Below are 19,803 nucleotides of genomic sequence, written 5' to 3'. Positions count from 1 at the left end.
CGACGAAAGCAGGTAGAAGACCTCGTGAAAATACAAACGGAAAATGTCCACAAAAAGGGTTGAAATTGTTGAAAGAAGCACTTGGTTCCTTATTAAGGCGAAGATACAATATTTATTCCTTGTCTCCTGGGATGCTCCGCTCCGTCTATTGTCCTCCCATTCCTCAGTGCTGATGCTTAATTTTCAAAACTTCTATATTACCAAGGGACCTACGACATCAGCCGAGAAATACCCTGCAAGTACAAAATCCGTGCGCCAGCCCCGTCCGTGCAGAGGGGAGACGCTCGCGTTCCGCCTGCTTTCTGCCGTTACCGAGAGCGCGCGAGGGGGGACTTTTCCATTTCTCTCGCTTTTTGAGGATTTTAACGCATTTTTATTACTACTACTATTATTATTATTCGACCTGGGCCATAGAGCGGAGGGAGAAAAAAAAAAACACTGGTTACTTTGGAGAAAGCACAATGTCAGCGACCTTCCCCGGACTTGTCCACGACGCAGAGGTACGTAAATGTATTTTCTTAATATCCTTTAATTCAATACAATCGCAACCGGAGCGTAGAAGAAGACTTTGTGTTTTGGTTTAGGCAGAGTTACGGAGGCATTTGAAGGCAGCATCTCCTCTAACGAAATCTCCAACTGGAGTATTTTGCAGCAATTAGATGGATAGGAAAATAAAATGCATGAAGGGAGATAAGAGCTGTGCGTGTTAGTACAGCAGCCGGTGAAACGGGGCTTTTAATGTGTGAGCCGGTAACAGTGTGATTAGAACATTTCAGGGCGGAACACTCCGCTGTGTCTCACTCTGCTTACCTCCCATCCACAATGAGAGCGAGAGCTGGGACAGTAAATTCGCCGGCAGCTTCGGTAATAATAATAATATATAACAGCACGCCTTTTTAAAACCGCTGCGAGCGGAGTGACAGGCACGCCAAAGGGAGGGAAAAAATACCGATGGCTCCTGTTGCCGTGCGCTCGTTCCCCTCCCGGGCGTGTGGAAGTGACATCTCCTTCAGGTGGTTTAAAGTAGGAAGAAGAAGAGAAAAAAAAACCGCTTTGAGTGTGTGAGTTGTGTTTTTTGGAGTGTGTTTGGGAGGCAGAGAGAGAGGAAGACTCCGGCTGATGCTAAATGACACAGCTCATATATTTTCCCCCGTCTCTTTATTATCTTGTAGATACGTCACGACGGATCAAACAGCTACCGGCTCATGCAGCTCGGGTGCCTGGAGTCCGTGGCCAACTCCTCGGTCGCCTACTCCTCCTCCTCCCCGCTCACCTACCCGGCGCCGGCGGGGACGGAGTTCGCCTCGCCCTACTTCTCGGCCAACCACCAGTACACGCCCCTCCACCACCAGTCCTTCCACTACGAGTTCCAGCACTCCCACCCGGCCGTGGCCCCGGAGGCCTACGGCCTGAACTCGCTGCACTCGGGCCAGTACTACCAGCAGATCCACCACGGGGAGCCCGCCGACTTCATCAACCTGCACAACGCGCGCTCGGCCCTCAAGTCCTCGTGCCTGGACGAGCAGCAGCGGCGCGAGCTCGGCTGCCTCGACGCTTACCGGCGCCATGACCTGTCGCTGATGACGTCACACGGCTCCCAGGCCTACGGTGTCGGCATGCACCACCCGGACCAGAGGCTGCTGCCCGGAGCCGGTCTGGGTCTCCCTCCAGCATCAGACGACCTACAGGTAGGCCTACCGGAGGCCGCCACTTACCCCCTTTTCCTGCCATACCTCACCCCCCTCCATCCCCCCCCCCCCTCTTCTCCCCTCTCAGGTCCAACACCTTAATGTAGTGGTTTATTAAAAGGACACCCTAACAGAACCATCATAGCTGCCACTTCAGGCCCAGTATCCCTGCCCCACTGGCCTACTATTGACCCCCCTCCCTCCCCTTTCTCCCCTCCATTGTACCAGCAACACAGCAATTCCAAAAAATATTGAACAGAAAGACAGTGCCAGATGTCTGCTTCATCTGTCTGTTGTATTTGGCATTGACTAAGCTGTCTTACATTTCACTCCAGCCCCCTGACTCCTCGGTCTTACTCGGGAGGAAATAATATTATTGGATTTCATCTTTAGATAATTTTTCGAGCCAAACCAAACGTGACTGTACAGCAGGCTAAGTAAATGTCAAGTCCAGCCGGCGCACAGCTTCTGAAAGGCAGGCCTGTTTCTAAAGGTTAATTGACTGGCAGTCTATACAAATCCTATTGTGAAAGCCGCCCTTTATTTTCCCACAAACACACGTGACCCATATTTTACATAATTCTTTTCGATGTAAAGAAATGGTCGAGATGAAAACGCATTCGCACGGTTCTTGAGTGTGAATGTGTGTGTGTGTGTGTGTGTGTGTGTGTGTGTGTGTGTGTGTGTGTGTGTGCTCAAAAGTGTGTGTGTGTGTCCGGCTGTCTGTTGAAGCAAAGAAAAGCCGCTGGTTGCTCTATTCTCCGGTAAAGGGCGGATTAACGGATCGGGGTTCAGGGCACAATGAGCAGCCCGAGCGCCATAAAGCACCGTAGTTTATCCAATTACCGACTTAACGTCAATCAACTTTGTTACTTATGCAGCGACATCTGAGCTGGTTAAAACACGGCTCTGGTTAAACACACTTTAAGACAGCGACACATCATTTCAGTCACGTTAAGTGTTTACCAACTCAGCTCAATAAAGTGACGCTTTTGATATGGTTTTAAACGTCATCACGCTACAAAAACATCCTTTGAAATATCTTTGAAAAGTCTTCTATTTTATACGATTAATAATATTGTAATAGTTGTAAAATCAAATTATTATTTTAATAAGTTTTAATTGAATTAATGTATTTACTATAGCCTATAAGAGTGTGGCAGTGATGTCTTAGAGAAAAGGTATATGAAATGAATAGCAAAAAAAATGTTTTTTTTAGACAATTAAGTTACAGATTATTTTAAGGGATCGATACATTTATTTAGCATTTTTTCATATAGGCAAAAATAAATTATATTATTTCTTATTTAATCGCTATAGTTTGCCAGCATGGATTTGGCTATTTTTTACGCAACCCCTGAGTGGAATATAAAAATATAAATCACAAAATAATGTAAACAAAATATAGGTCAAATGTAATAAATGTTTTTATTTATTTTTGTTGTAATCAACTTTAAAGACAAAGTTGGTATACTGTTTATTTTAGCACATTTTATCTGATTTTTTTTTTTTTTTATGATATACGCTCGGCTAATGCTATAGTTATCTAAAGCTTGGCACATGAAAGGCCACAGGTCTGACCCTTTATTGAGGAAAAGAAAGAAAGGGCTCGTGAACCTGAACTCGCACGAGGCGGATGTATGAACGGGAACAGATGCGCCTATGGTCTCGTGCAGCCCGGTCGCATCTTTGAGCGCGTGAAAGAGATTTTCATGGTGAACAAAAGCAGCTGCCACACCTTTCTCCCGTCACTAAGCTAATTCATGCAAGACCTCTGCGTTTTGTATATTGATTTTATAATCACTTTAGCTTCGGAGTAAGAAGAAAAGAATCAGAGCAGGAGCTGGTTAAGAAAGAGCTACAACAAGCTTCTTTTTTTTTTTCAGGTTTATTTTAATCAGGGGGGCTTCTGCGTGGGCCAGGCCTCGAGGCTCGCACGAGGGATTAAGTGTTTTCTGAATAAAAAAGCGCGTGTTCTCCTTTCTTGATGACATTGTTGATAGCTCGCGAGTCTGATCTGGACCAAAATGGCGACGTTAACAGGTTTCTATACATGTAGGCCCTGTAGCCTATATTTGTGTGTGTGTGTGTGCTACAGGCTGCTTGTTGTTGTTGTGTGTGTGTGTGTGTGTGCTTCAGATTGATCCCCAACAGGTTGGTGGCTGAAACAAACTCTGGACACTCGTTTCTCATTTCTCAGTCAGGATGAGTGCTGCTGTCCTCGCTTATAGCCTGCAGCCTTTCAAATTAAGCTCGTTTCTGGGTGATCCGTGAGCTGCATCCTTTATTTCTCTCTGCCCTCAATTTTCCTCAAAGCTGCTCAGTGACGTACACTTTCTAACAAAAAAGCTTCCAGCGCCCCAGAACTGGTTCAAACGGGGTGAAACATGGACAATTTATTTTTTTTAAAAACCACAAGTTGAGAGCTCATATTTCTTAACCTAAAGGTGCTGAACGGAAATCTAAAGATCCCATAGGTAGTGGTTCCCAACCTGAGGTGGACACCTTTAAAGGGGTCACAAGATACATTTGAGGGTCCAGATGTTGTAGCCTATTGTTTGAGAAAACCCTACAATGTTGTTTTAAAAAACAGTTTTTTATTGACTTATCCTATAGGTTCCATTATTCAAATAAAATGTCCTGAGAGAGCCAATTAAATCAGGCTGAAATAAAAACATGACAAAGAGTCGAAGCATGCATTTCAAGTAAAACCTTAATGAATGATCCATCGGAAATAAATACCAAAACATTTCCCTTTTTTAGGTTTTATTAAAGATACTGACTTAATTAACCCTGGGGATTCTTACAATTATCAAAATTAAAATATCTGAGAGGGGGGAATCATTCATACTGCATTGAACGTATGACAGACTGTCAGATTAGCTTCATTTCAAGTTGAGTTGTATAAGGTATCTGTATAGATTTCTATAATGTTTCATTGTAAAATAATGGATGCATTCTCTTAAGGTATCTTCAGTGTTTTATATCTATACAACCTGAGAGGGGAAACTAATTCAAATGAGGCAAATTTTCTACATTTCAAGTCAAATCATAGAAATCCCTGATCCAGATGAGATAATTGATCAAAATGATCTCATGTTATTTTCTTGTTAAATTCTGAATTCAATCACCTTAAAGTGTCTAAAATGTTCTAAAAAAAAATCAAACAATCCAGCAGGGAACATCACTCACACTCATGACAACTTGTCAAATTTGCTGCCATTCAAGTAAAATAACAGAAACCCTGATTTATGTAGTATCAAAAAGGAGGCACGTCATAGTTCCATTTACTTCACGTTGCATTCATTCTATCGTGTCAGTTTTATTACTGCATGAAAAAGATTGTCAAAGAGTAATACTCTTTCTTTTTGTGTGTAAATGTTGATGAATTAAAAATCTTGCACTGCATGTCCATGCACCACCATTCTCAAGGAGAAAAAAAAAACCAACAAACACAATTCATTTCACGTGTTTCTCAGAGTGTGACAGCTGATGTAAAAAGTGAGCTGCAGCGGTGTGAAAACATGTGGAGAAGTGATTTCACCTCCTTTGCTCGGTGCTTAATGAGAGCTCTGTCTCTGCAGGGCTCCGTGGAGGCGCAGTGTGGGCTCGTGCTGAACGGCCAAGGGGGCGTCATCCGGAGAGGTAAGAAAAAAGGTTCCCCTGTTTATTCTCTGCTGTAGTCTAGTCTACCGGAGGGCCGTGAAGCTCTCACGGCTCGACGCGACACGACAAGACAGCGAGCAGACAGACAAACAGGCGGAACACTCCCCTCTCTTGTCTGCTGTCAACACGTTACAGCAGGAACGGCCCCATTTTCTCGCCTATTTAAACGCTCACACTGCAGTGTGCAGGCGCTTCCTATTCACTGTCACTCAACACCTAGCCTTTTTTTCTTTTTCTTTTTTTTACCAGCGACTCTAAATATTGATTCCCCTTCGCCCCCCCCCCCCCCCCCCCCCCCCCCCCGAAAAATACAATGTCAACAAAGTCATGAATTAATATGGCACTGATTTGATAGTAAGGGGCTTGTGCAGGTGTTACATTAGACACTTCCTCTTTGTAGTCAAACCTGCAGGCTGAATTTTGACGGCTTGATTTTGTTCATTAATAGACCTTGTTTTTGTTTTTTTAATGTAATATTTATTTGTATTTTTCTAGAATCATAAATTCAGCATAATCCTCTTCTATCGCTGTGGATGAGTTTATCCATCAAAATCAAACAAGGAGACCCTAATACAAAGAGTAGCCCAATTATCCATGCTAATTTATCTGCATTAGCTGGTATGAAACCACAGATTAAATTAATTTAACAAGATTTAAGTCCAAGTAGGTGTTTGATTTAACATGTTAATCACCAGAAACATATGTATCCTACAGGCAGGTGTATAATCATGTAGCCTTTTGTAAAACGGTCAATTCACTCCAATTCAGTTCCACTGTCAAGCTAGAAAGATAACGTGAATATATAGGCTATTAGAAAATGATTTGAAACTAAAGGGGCAATCAAGGATAACTTGTATTTTTTATGTGTAGGCTAGCCACTTTAATATTAACTCGCACGTGGTTGCTTCCGGGCAAATTCATTATTTTTTTCACACAATGTATTTATTTGTGGGCTGTGAATAATTGTTTTTTCAGTGCAGTAATTCTTGTTCCCTGTATGCAGGCTAACCTGTATGTTAAATCAGATGCAATGGAATTGTTTCAAGTAGGGCCGTGAAGGCGTCTCAGGTGGACAGGATGCTGACTTTGGACTCGGTTCTCTTCAGGCTGGTCCGAGTCTTGGGTTTAAACACGATTCCGGCTCCACAAAAAGCCTGCACCGTTTTTGTTTCAGTCTGTGCATGTGTAGTTTTCCACACAGAGAGGAAGGCTGTGTCTCGGGTTTAATTTTTCATCAGCTCAGCCTAGGTGTTGGGGCTTTTCTCTCGGATTGACGCGGGAATCCCTCCGCTATCACTTTCGGTTAATGGTGCGCCGTATTTGGCCCTGAGCTCAGCCGCTGCAACCATCACAACCAATAATCTTTGCTTTACCTCCCGCTCCCCGTATCGATAGCTTCTCTCGCCTCGGGCGGACGCTTTGATATGCTAATGCCGAGCGGGGGCCCCGGATTCAGCCGAGATCATATTAATGTTGTTCTTTCTGACTGCGGCTTTGGCGGCATGAATATTCACATAACCTTTTTCAAAAGAAAATCACTCAAGAAACGCGGATCCTACTTAGGAGGAGTCGTCTGTGTTTTTAATCACCCTGCTCTCCCTTTTTTCCACTTCAGCTCGAGCACAGCAGCTGATCTGTCAGGCGCGCACCCCTCCGCCACTACAGCACGTGCACGCCTCCTCTTTTTTTTTTCTGTCAAGACATTGGCGGGTTTTTTTTTTTCTTTTTTAAAGGCGCTATAAACATTGTTGTTAAAATATGAGGAGGATGACATTTGGCCCGTGTTTCTTTTTCTTTAATTTTCGTGGCAAACTCGTAAAAGGCGCTTGATTCCGCGTGTGATCCCGCCCGCCGCTCGCGCCGCAGCCCCAGGCTACTCTCCGTTGCTTAAATACCGTTATCGCCTCTGGGCCCGCCGGCGCGCTCCACTCACTGCACTACCGGCAATAGCTCTTTTCGATTGCCCTTGGCAACATAAAATACAAACTACTTTGAATCAAAACATTTTTAGGGGAATTAATATGATGTGAACTCGCGGCTTTTCAGAGACGCGCGCCCCTGTCAGAGCGCGTGAGGCTGACAGACAGGTCTGCCCGGTTTGTGTCACAGAGAGAGACACACAGACGAGCCGGACTTCACACACACACACACACACACACACACACACACACACAAGTCCAAGCTTAACCAATAATATTCGATCCCCTAGCGTCTACTTTTTGACTGCCTGGGTGAAATACAAGTCCCATACAGCCTTGTATAAAAGCGCTGCCCGCTGGACTACAACAGGCTTTTTGTTGGCACTCCATTATGATGTCACAGTGGTGCTGTGGGCGCGAGGCTCTGTCCAAGGTGCTGAAATGAAAGGTGGACGCCGCTGTCCATGGTGCTGAACATGTTTCTGAAGCTACAGGTCTTCCTGTGGGCCAGAAAAAAACCCAGCACATCTCTGCTCATTATGAATAATTGATTTCAAGAGATAAAATATAGGTCATATTTTTTTTTTTTTAGAGCTCTGCTAGTGGCCAAATTGTCCACATTGCCCCCAAAATGACTGGCCAATCTTTGCCTGCAGCGTTGTTTTTTATGCGGCCTAAATGGCGTCCTCCCTTCATTCCATCAAACCAAGCAGGGCCCAATAACAAAGCGACACGCCCTGCTGTTGGATTTGATAATGAGGGAGATGAATAATAGAATATAGCCTACAGTACATCAGACAGAAACCTTGCGTTTCAGCTGCTTGGGACGTTAGTTCAAGTGAAAGTTTAATAATAATAGACCTACTCAGAACAGCAGATTTATTCCAGGAGGACTCAACAACACTGATTCAGATGCAATTAATAATGTGAAAGAGCCTTCACTATTACAACAGCAATCACTTATTCACACACGCAGGAGCCTCAGTGAAATCAACATGGAGGATGGTGGAAGGTGATTAAAAGGAGGTTTGCTTTCCCCCCTTCTGGGATTAAAGCTGACTTTTCCTACAGACAGACAAATATTGAGCTGAAATAGATATCACATTATATGTACATAGTACAAAACCTGATCAAATATTTAACCAGGGAAATGTAGGAATACTGAAATGCATTGATATTACAAGTGGTGATTGAAGATATTTGATCTCATGGAACAAGTCTGAATTTAATATTACTGACTTCTCTGCTCATACTTGAGCTTTGATTTAAACTGTATGCAAATATAACTGGTAGGCTATATTTACAGCTCATCGCTGCAAAAAGCTGAGAACAAGCAAGGCGTAGTTTCACTGTGAAAAATGCGTCTGTAATATTTTCTTATTTCAATTTTTTTTGGACAATCTTTGAAGAAATAATCCTCATGAAGGGATCATGAAGACATCATGAAGGGATTGAAATAATATTGTGTTATCTGATTAATCTACTGTAATATAGCCGATAGTGCATGGTTTTCAAAGGACGGGGATTAATGTAAGAGAGTAATAAATGTTAAAGTATTGAGTGTTATTGTTCGTTTGGATAATGAAAAGCTTTAAGGAAGGACATATTTCCATTTACAGTGAAGATTCTACTGCACACAGACTGAATTTACACATTATTGTAGCTGGAAATGAAACTCAATGTCTGAACTGATCATGGTTAGGTGGTTTATAATTGTTTATCATGATGATATATGTGGGATTTTTACAAATTACAGCCAGGGAGACCTCAGGCTCATTCTAAGTTTATACACAGCTACTCACTAAAAACAATGGCGCAAAAATAATGCAAATATCTGCATCCTGAGAGGGAAAAAGTCTCAATGTTTGAATGTCTCAAACTGTATCGTGAACAATCCCATGCTCATAAAACTAATGAATACCCTCGAGAGGATACAGTCATACAACATTTTTATAGTTTAAGTTCTTCACGTATTTTCTGTGAGTTGGGGCTTTTCCAAACGGTTAAAGGATTTTATTTGAAACATTCAGTAACCTGTAAGCCGTACATGAAGTCAAAAGGAAAACCAGATTTTCTCTTAGAAATACAAAATCTTCTATTACTTGTAGAATTCAGCTTAAAATGAGAAACTTAATACTGCATTTAACTTATCAGTGCTTTTAGGACTCTTTACAAAACCCTTATAATGAACATGTTTTACTATAAATCTTTAGATTATTTCTGCTTCAATGGCTGTATATTTTACATCAGGACGTTTGTGAAGGAGTTAGGTAGATGTTAGTTTACTGATGAAGTTTAGTGTGCTGCCCTGTTGTGTGAATGTTTACGTACACACACAGACACACACACACAGACACACACACACACACACACACACACACACACACACACACACACACACACACACACACACACACACACACAGTGAGACTGACCATCCAGAAGAGAGTCTGGTTGTTGTTTCTTGGTTTCTGTTTTGATAAACTGTTAAATCACGATCACTAAATAATTAGTAAATAAACTGTTTTATTGACATAATGCTAATTCATATTGACAGAATACCAATTTTCAAAGGACCTCTTCAAAAATAACACTAAATCTTATATTAAAACACGTTTAATTATAATGAGTTTTATCTAAATGCCAGACGTTAGGTAAGAATAGCGATACATTTAATGTTGTTGTGAACGGATGTTTGTACCTAACATTAGACTCTACACAGAGGCATGTAGGTACTTCATGAAGCTTTAAACAGAGATGAATTATTTCTTTAAGCAGCATTTAAAAAAAAAAAGTAGAACATGGCTTTCTTTCTTAGTCCAAAGAAAATTGGACTTTCTGGGGATACATGGTCGTCAATGAGCATTAAAACAATCCGAACCGGCTGCATCTTTTATTTTGTGTTAGAGGCAGTGTGAATGGAAATGTGTAGTGTGTATGACAAGAGAAGGGTAGTTAATGTAAACATCAGAGCCTGACTGATATGGGATTTCGGAGACTGAAAACCTATTTTAGTGGAGAAATATAATTCACATATCCAAAATAAGGTGGCAGATACAGTCACATTTATGACCTGGGATGAAAGGGACCATGTATTTGATGCTCGTTTGCCATTTTTGCACGGTTATGGGTCTGCATAGGTACTCAGAAAGTTGATTTCTTAAACAAAAAACTCTACTAAATACAATATTCAACAAGCAATACAAGTGTGGACATCGTATGCTGCAGAAAGAGTTCGGATTGTAATGATACCAACGTTATGATACTAGTTAAAATCAGACGATATGGATACAAAAACAGAAGTCCTAGGTCTCCAGTATTGGGTAATTTCTTGTTTGTATAAACAAAAATTGAAAGCAAACTCCTCTAAACTGAACAAATACAATGGAAATGCTGCCATGGTATTTGTAAAATTATAGTTATTATAGTCACTCATAGTCCAGTTGATTCTTCCAGTGAATTGGAACATACCACCAGTATGACCGAAGATTTGTACTTTTTTTAAAGCGTCTGTACTTTGATAATATCGATCATTAAGATAAGACTGTATCACTTTACAACATAGAATCAATGTTTTTAAGGAGGTGATCACACATCCAACTATCTTCTGAAGTCGGTGCGCAGGACCATCAAACTGTCATCTCTCACACTGCTCTTGTCACCGTGTAATGCATTCACCAATTTATTAGAAGAAAATCACAATGTTTCGGTCCCTCTGAAACTTTTCTCAAGGGTGTTGACTGTTCACACACTGAAGACTGAAGCGTTGTGATTTTGTCTAATGAATTGGTGATGCTTAGTAAGAGTAGTGTGAGGGATCTTTTCTTTTCAAAACAACATGTAGTATGGAAAAGTATAGAACATGTTGACAAGCTTATAAACAGCTGATAGCAAACATTAAAGCCGACGTGCACTCTCGTCATATTTTTTTTTTAAATATAGTAAACATTGTTTTCTGCATTGCATATTCCTTTAAATAAACTTCTATCACGGCACGTATTAGGGAAAATATTTACGGCAATACAGTGATATAAGCCAATGCCCAATGATGTTGTTGTCAGAATTCCCATCTCCACTGTTTGGTTACCTCTTTAAAACGCCTGAGAACAGTTTGTCGGTGCTGCTGTTGGTTCGGTTCTAACAGCTGTGTTTGTGTTTGTGCGCAGGCGGGACATGTGTGGTGAACCCTACAGATCTGTTCTGCTCCGTACCGGGCCGCCTGTCGCTGCTCAGCTCCACCTCCAAGTACAAAGTGACCATCGCAGAGGTGAAAAGAAGACTGTCCCCACCAGAGTGCCTCAACGCCTCCTTACTGGGGGGCATACTTCGCAGGTCAGTTACACACGAACACACACTGTAGGAATTTGACTGCACTCAAGGGAATTCCTCACAGCACCTCACAACAGTCAAGAAAGAACATTGATTTACTGACTTGAATTAAAATCAAACTAGGGAGTCTTTCGAAGCTCCTGACATACACAAATATTTAAATTCAAACCTTATCTTACTGCATTTTTGTGGAGCCATTTCATCTTTTTTAAAAGCAGAGGACCTTACAAAAATGTTCATGTTCTCTCAACAAGATCCCAGGAGAATTAAGAGACACAAAACTTCACAAACATTGAGTCCATCCTGCTGCAGGAGAAGTAATATAGAAGGATAGAAGTGTTGGAGTGTAACTGTGAAAGGATGAAGACCAAAGGGAACACCTGGTTGTGCATGATGTGAACTAACAAAGCCTCAACAACTTAAAGAAAAAGTCATGACAAAAGTGACTCTGTTGCGAGGCTGTTTCTGTGATTTTATCAACTTGAGCAAGAATAAGGAAGTAAAGGAATCAAGTGTCATATAGGAAGGATTGTAAAGCAAAACAGTATTTATTAAAAGCCTGATTCTGTTTGGTGAACACTGGAGAGCGCCGCCTGACTCTGTGTAGCCCCTCAGATGAAACACAAGGATGTACAGTGCAGCGTCCACAAAGACTATTGTAGGCGAGCAAGGGGCCGGGGCTGCACGCGCCGCCATGCCCAGGGAGCCAGAGGGAGGCGAGACCAGGCCAAAGCATGCCAGGATCAGAGGAAGCAGAGGAAAGCAAGAGTTGCCAGCGCTGTATTATTGATGAGGTAGAGAGAAAGAGAAGGGGGAGGAAGAGGAAGAGGAGAGAGAGAGAGAGGGGGAGGGCAGAGAGAATATGGCCGGGTCTACAAGAGGAAGCATCAACAAAGGGGGAAAAAAAAAACAGATGAGTTGATTCATTTGGAGTAAATTATGTCAAGAATGTGCTTTTACAAGAGTGAAGATGAGCTGTGTTTTGACTCGTTTCTCCGTGATTCTATTAACAAAAATATCCCAGTAGGATTATTCGTTTTTTATCGGACAGGAATGAAGCGCCAACGTTTCCAAAAAATTTTTTTTACATAAAAGATGAAAAATTGACAGCGACTGTTGTTCCTACCATCGCTCCTCCAAAATAGAACTTCTCTCTTTGGGAACTCAAACTATGACAGGGGAAACTCAGGGGGGGGGCGGGCATGTAATCATATCGTCGACGTATAAAGGAAGCACATTTAGCGTACAATCAGGCGACATGTTTTAATTTTACACCCTTTGATTTTATGTTTTAATTTTATGCCTTTGACACATCAAAGCAAATCTATATTTCCTCAAGCCTCACATGTAAGACGTGATTAAAACCTGTTTCTTGAAGAGGCAGGATGATTACTTTTGTCTTTTGCTTTCAGTTTTGTAAGACAAAAGAAGGGACATGATGACATTGAGTGGATGCTGTTGAATATGTCATGTGAAAAAAGTTTTTTTTTTTTTCATTTTCCCGCAGAGCAAAGTCTAAGAACGGAGGCCGGTGTCTTCGGGAGAAGTTAGACCGTCTGGGCCTCAACCTGCCGGCAGGACGAAGGAAAGCTGCCAACGTCACTCTGCTCACCTCCCTGGTGGAAGGTAAGGAACTGTGTGTCCTGAATTGTTCGGTTCTACCTTATTGTCTATTAAACTTTTCATATTTAATCATTTGAGAGCATTGCTTAATTAGTGTTTTTTTTTTGTTGTTGCTTTGTGCTCAGGCGAGGCGCTCCACCTGGCGCGGGACTTCGGCTACACCTGCGAGACAGAGTTTCCCAGCAAGGCGGTGGGGGAACATTTGGCGAGGCAGCACAGCGAGCCGAAAGAAACCAGCGCGCGCAAGAAGATGGTTCTGGCCACAAAGTAAGGATACAAACACTTGCAGATATACACAAACACACATTAATAAAGCAGCACGAGCCCCTTTCACACATGCACTCCTGAGAATGTCAAGAAACTTCAGGAAAATCTGCCTCCGAGATTTGCTTCACAAACCGCACATGTCCCTCACAGCGGGAGATTTTTCCGTGCCGTGGGTCTCAGAATGTAGGGCATTACGTTAAAAGGACGTTTATGAAGTCACTGTGTAATGTATTCAACATATCCAAGATGGCTGACAAAACAGTGGCTGATGCTATGATGACAGTTTTACCTTGCTATGGGTTACTGGACGTATTCACAGTATCAACAAGAGAGTGGAGAAACAACATAGTGAGTAAATATAACAGAGTAAGAAGCAGCATAACGTGGTTTTGATGTTTTATTAATTCGGTTACGAGTCACTTTTTTCCTGACTATTACCTGCTGCGTTCAAGGAGCCGCTCATCCTGACTTCTTGCAGAATTTTTACCGGGCAGCTGGAAGGATAAAGTCCTTTAAAAATGTGTCCCTTTGCTGCCCACCCGGAAAAGTTTGGGAAATGAATTTCCAGGAGTGTAGTGCATGTGTGAAAGGGGCTAGAGAAATCACTTCCAAAGAGTGATTTAATTGTTTTTGTAACTTCTCTGCAGGATAGACTTTTTATTCCTAAACTCTCTTATATAAAGGTCTTTATTTCTCTGTTATCATGGACCCATCATGTGAAAAGGGTCCAGACCTGAAGTTGTTGTTTGGCTGCGGGTCTATAGGTGTAGGTGAATAACTCGATCAATTTCACAGCTGCAACACAGCCGAGATAAAAATTGATCATTTTAGAAGCAATGCTTTGATAAACAGAGCTCCGAGCAACGCGTTCAACAACAAGAAAGCTTCACAGCAAGCGGGTATTGAGTATCTGTGAGAGAGGCCGAAAATGGAGGAAAAATGGAAGAGATGCTGAGGGGAAGTTTGGTTAACAAGAGGAATATTATGCTAAAACATAAAAGCAAAAACTTTGGGAAGAGTATCATGAGTTGGAACAATCTCCCACCATACACTTTGTGCAAAAAGATTCTATTCGATTTGATTTTTAAGATATTTTGCTCGCACATTTCGGGGCTATCAGGCATACTTTAATACTATGAGATCCTTTTACTGCTATTTCTGACAAGCACTACCTCCCGCTTCTTTCCAAATAAGTTGATTTTCTTTTCTGATAAATTATTTTTTTTCCAACAATAAGTTTGGACATGGACTAAAATTCGAGAAGGCGACCTGAACCACTGCAGAAAACCAACTTTGACTCTATATTTTGCAGAATGTTTGCAGATTTTGAGCGTTGTTCCACTTGCTTTTCGATTGACATTGAACTTTTCTTACTCGTGCATGTGCTAATTATTTCAAGTGCTTCCTGGGAGGAATTTATTTTTGTGTTGATGCAAAATGAGCAGGATGAGTGCGGGAAAATAAAAGGAGGGAGAAAAAAAAAAGAGGCCCAAATTGTGCCGCTTGTGTAGCAGACAGATGGTAAACCCTCCTTCCCTCCCTCCTTCTGTCCATCAGGCAAATCTGTAAGGAGTTCCAGGACTTACTGAGCCAAGACCGCTCTCCTCTGGGCTCCTCAAGACCCACCCCCATCCTGGACCTGGACATCCAGAGACACCTCACACACTTCAGGTAAGGCTCACCTGCTCTCTACGCACATTGAATGATGATATGTTGGAGTGGGAAAAAAAGAAAAAGTTCCTTAAATGAAGTCAGTTTAAGAAATAAAACTGCTGTGCTTCATTTCGGCTCCAAACGCGTTGCCATTTTTGAAAAAGATGCAGCTGTGCAGTTTGTTTCTTGGCACAAATGACAGAGGAGGAGGAGGAGGAGAAATGTCACTTCTATGGCGTCACTCTTTGCAGAATGTACAGTTTTATCTGATGATCCAAAAAAGAAACACGACCTGAGCTCAACTATTCAAACACATTTATATTTATTTGCATTAGCACTTCAACCTTTTTTTTTTTACATCAGACTTTGAGGACTCCTCTAGCTACACTATGGGACGGAGAATAAAGTGTGAAATTCATGTTTTTTTTTTTTCTGAATTCAATTTAAAGTCTGCAAAATCTTAAATATTAGAGAAAAATGCTAATTTAAACTTCCAAAGGCCTGAGAATGAGTCTTCAAATGTCCTGAAATAATCACAACAGTGTACACATAACAGGGAGCTGGTTGGCTTTTTTGTGCTTGAGCAATGGATTAAACACAGAATAATTATCATCAAGTAGCTGATAACTTTCTGTACATTATCTACCAAATGAATTTTGCATGTTTAACCTGGTAAGATGAGGGCCTAGAACTGACTTCAACAGCACAGTGTTCCCTTATCAAAGACTGCAGAAGCTGCATTTAGAAAATCAGAGGACATTAAACTCAGCTCTGAAAGGGGATAGCCTGACTGAAGGAACTCTTTAAGGAGGATTAGAAGCTCCTGAAGGCAGAGAGAGAAAAGTTTCTCTGCAGGAGAATAATCCGAGGGAAGACAGAGGAATGAACCTTCACTGTACACCTGATTTCTTTCTTCTTTTTGCACCTGACTCAAACAAACGTGTCTCATTTTCCTGATTTTCTCCCTTCCCTCACAGTCTGATCACTCACGGCTTTGGCACGCCGGCGGTCTGCGCGGCTCTCAGCACCTTCCAGACGGTCCTGAGCGAGATGCTCAACTACCTGGACAAGAACTCGAGCGGGAAGACGAGCGGGCCGAACGACCAACAGATCAACAACAGCTCGGAAAAGACGCAGCTCCGGAAAACAGCCGAGTCGCAGAGCAAAGATGGGAAAACGGAAAAGACTGAGTAGCCCCCCCACACCTGGTCCCCGTGCCTTGGAGCGTTACATTTAGGAGTGTGTGTGTGTGCTCACGTGTGTGTGTGTGTGTGTGCCTCATACGTTTTCTTCTTTGGGACAATTCCTATTTATTTTTAATTTATTTATCTTATTTTTGACAAGTAACTCCAACCCGAAGTGTCCCAAACAAGACATCCAGATGAACGAGTGATAACCCTGTTTGGCAGGGCGTGTGTTCATAAGTGTGTCTGCATGTATGTGTGTGTGTGTGTGTGTGTGTGTGTGTGTGTGTGTGTGATTGTAATGACAGTGGAGGAGCCTCACCATGGAGTAGGCTGACTCATCCAGGACTGTTTATACTTTTATTTCTTTATTCTGGAAACAGTAGGTAGACATGCTGACATCACAGTTTTCCAGTACTGGGGGGTACACACACACACACACACACACACACACACACACACACACACACACACACACACACACACACATTAGAGGGGTTCTTTTGGTAATTTGATCTCAACCCAGCTATGTCAGGTGTTGCTTTTCTGCAAGATACAAACAATTGAAACTCTTTTGGTTGGTCCTCTGGAGGTTCATTTTTTCTATTTTTGTAAAATCTCTTTGTTTTTTTTACCCATTCTCAGTGAACTTAACCAAAATTAATTCACTTTCCAACCACTTTTAATACATTCAATTTGGGGGTGATGTCCTGATTGCAGCCCTTAATCAAGCATGTCGGAACGTGAAAGTCTAACATCTTCCCAGAGCTCAAAGAGAAGTCTTCAAATTGTTTCTTTTGTCAAACCAAAAGAATCAAAAGACTTTATTTAGAAAAATGGAAAAATCAACAAACTTGTTTTTTCATTAGCAAATGATTGAAATATTTGTTTGAAAAATCACCAAACTATGAAATGATTATCTAAAAATGTGCTCTTTGAATCACTCATGTAATAAACTGATTAATTAATGCAGCTCTAAAACACATAAAGTACATTTGACCCCCCCCCCTCCCCCCTCCCCCCTCCCCTGTACCTGTGAGATCACCTGAACTCCACCGAGCAGACTTTATTTTGATTTATTTTTGTCGTACAATCAGTGCCATAGCAAAGCAACCAGTGTGTTTTTCAAGAGACTGTTTCAGGATGTGACACCACTGCCTGAGGTTATAGGCTACACTGTGGTGTGTGTGTGTGTGTGTGTGTGTGTGTGTGTGTGTGTGTGTGTGTGAGTGTGTGTGAATATGTGAATGATAAAGAGAGAGACAGAGAGAGAAGGGTCCAACTCAGCCATTTTGTAAAAGGTGACTCTGCGGTCGCCGTCGTTCCTCTTCCCTGTGCATGTCTATCTTTGTACACTCCCCCTGGATCGCAAGTTTAGCCGACACGAGCTCTCCGAGTCGCCCATGAACATTTGTAAAGATATATATAAATATTTAAATTACTTTTCTTGTAGGCTTTCAACTATATATATGTTAAATCCCTACCTTCTAAAATGCTGGTGTTCAATAAAGACAGTTGCTACGTGTTCTACTCTTGACTCTGGTGTGGAGCTGTATTGCAAACACACACACACACACACACACACACACACACACAGACAGACACACAGACAGACACAGACCTACATATAAAGACGTTCAGAAAGAGGCAAAAGAGCAAACAGACATTAAAAGAAAGGCGGAATAGAACAAAGGCAGCATGTGTGAATTATCCATACGAGTTCACAGAGTTAAAATTAAACAAAGTCACAGTTCCTCTCTAATGTGGTGACACAAGCCGTTACCTACAGAAAAGTTCAAAAGCCTCCTTTGTGCGTGTCTTCTTTCAGTTTGAGCGACTTCTGTCAGCTCTTCTGCTTATTTATATTTCAGGAAAAAAAAAAAAAAAAGAAAATGTCTGATGATAAAACAGAGCGCAGCAGCTGCCTGCTGGCGTCTCTATCCGGGGCTCCGTAGCTTCTGTTTGCTCTTTAATATTCCCGTCATTTAAAAGGAGGTCACGTTCAGCGCACAACACAAAAATACAGAAATCAGACAGGATGCATTTAGAGTCAAGCCTGCCTGTGCTGGTTTGTCACCCTGAATCGATGCAGGAAAAGCCTCAGGTGGAAAAATAATAACGGTAAAGAGACACGGGAGAAGAATTCCAGTATGTAGAGTCTTGCTGGTTTTGTTCGGTCTGGTGTTTGACAGATGGTGTTTCCTCCCAAATATTCCCAAATGCTCTCAATGTTTCATGATTCAGGGACAGAGCTGAACTATTGATCAATTAAGTGTACACTAACCTAGAGCGATGCACTATTGAAAGAAAAAAGAAGGTCTCTTTACTGTCTGTAACATCTTATTATGAAAGATATCAACATTTGAACACTATAATTAAAGGATCAAAGCAAACAGGCAAAGTAAGACCCAAAACACAATTACAGGAAGTCCTACCATGCACTGACATTTAGCTTCATGTTTGATAATCCCGGTCAACATTTTTAATAATCATTCATCATTGATCAAGAGCAAAATATTAGAAATTCTGTTTAAGCTTCTCAAACATGAGGCTTAGCTGCTTTGCTCTCATTTGTTTACGTTTTGATCCAGTTATTTTTTTTGTGTTGATCAGACAAAACAAGTAATGTAAAGATTTCATATCTGCTGTTTAGAACGGTGATTTTGTAACCCTGAGTTTAAAGACTAAATGATTAATCAAAGACCTAATGTGGTAATAAACCCAGAGCAGATTTTGCTTATAAATGTCATTTCATGTCTACAGTAATTTGAATTATTAAGATATGTGAACGCTTCGGTTAGCCTACTAACTAAAATACTGAATTGGAAGGTCATTGTTTTTGCACTTTCCCGATAAAGTTACAAGCCTCCCCCTAAGAATATTGCCCACTTGGCTCTTCTCCTTCAAAACATTCACCTAGTATGGAGAAGAAATGTTTCATGAATCATATGTGTTACAATAGCTAACAACAACAGTGCAGCGCTACGAAAGAACAGAGTTAGTCAAAGCTAGCATAGTGTTAGCAATCATGCTTTACTGCCACTTTTTGTGTTTAAGTAGAAAAAACTAAAAAGCAGTTCCACAAAATCCAAAACTGTAGTTTTCTCAGACTGTCTTTAAGGAAAACAGGACAGAGCTGCTAATGTTACCCTAGCTTGCGACAACAGTGCAATGTTAGCAGAGAATGAAGTTTAGCCAAAGCTAGCAAAATGTTAGCCTTTTTTTACCAACACATATTTTGGGGCTACTTTTTTGGTGTCGAAGGTTTATGAAAATGTTAACCAGAAAAGTTAAAGAAACATTTTTCAAATACTTTTCAACAAGACGCGCTCTGCCGCTAAAGCTAGCTAAGCTGGTTCCTTACGGTGAGCTTATTTTTATGGTAAGTCTTTGGAAATGTAAGCCAGACCTCAAAGTAATACAACATTCATACACCATATTTAGTATAGAACTACAGCTTTTAAATATTAGTAA

The 19,803-nt window shown here is 41.4% G+C and overlaps 1 protein-coding gene across 1 annotated transcript; it reads left to right on the top strand.

Moving 5' to 3' along the window:
- Positions 1-203: 203 nt before the first annotated feature.
- Positions 204-17,859, top strand: tfap2d (transcription factor AP-2 delta (activating enhancer binding protein 2 delta)). The gene is made up of 8 exons (XM_020639937.2): positions 204-500; positions 1,173-1,688; positions 5,273-5,333; positions 11,440-11,605; positions 13,110-13,228; positions 13,351-13,492; positions 15,050-15,163; positions 16,123-17,859. The coding sequence occupies exons 1-8, from the start codon at positions 462-464 to the stop codon at positions 16,337-16,339; spliced, it is 1,374 nt and encodes a 457-aa protein (XP_020495593.1). The 5' UTR covers positions 204-461; the 3' UTR covers positions 16,340-17,859.
- Positions 17,860-19,803: the final 1,944 nt, after the last annotated feature.

The sequence above is a fragment of the Labrus bergylta genome, chromosome 15, assembly GCF_963930695.1.
Source record: "Labrus bergylta chromosome 15, fLabBer1.1, whole genome shotgun sequence".
Classification (NCBI taxonomy): Eukaryota; Metazoa; Chordata; class Actinopteri; order Labriformes; family Labridae; genus Labrus; species Labrus bergylta.
This window is presented reverse-complemented; position numbering and strand designations above follow the sequence as displayed.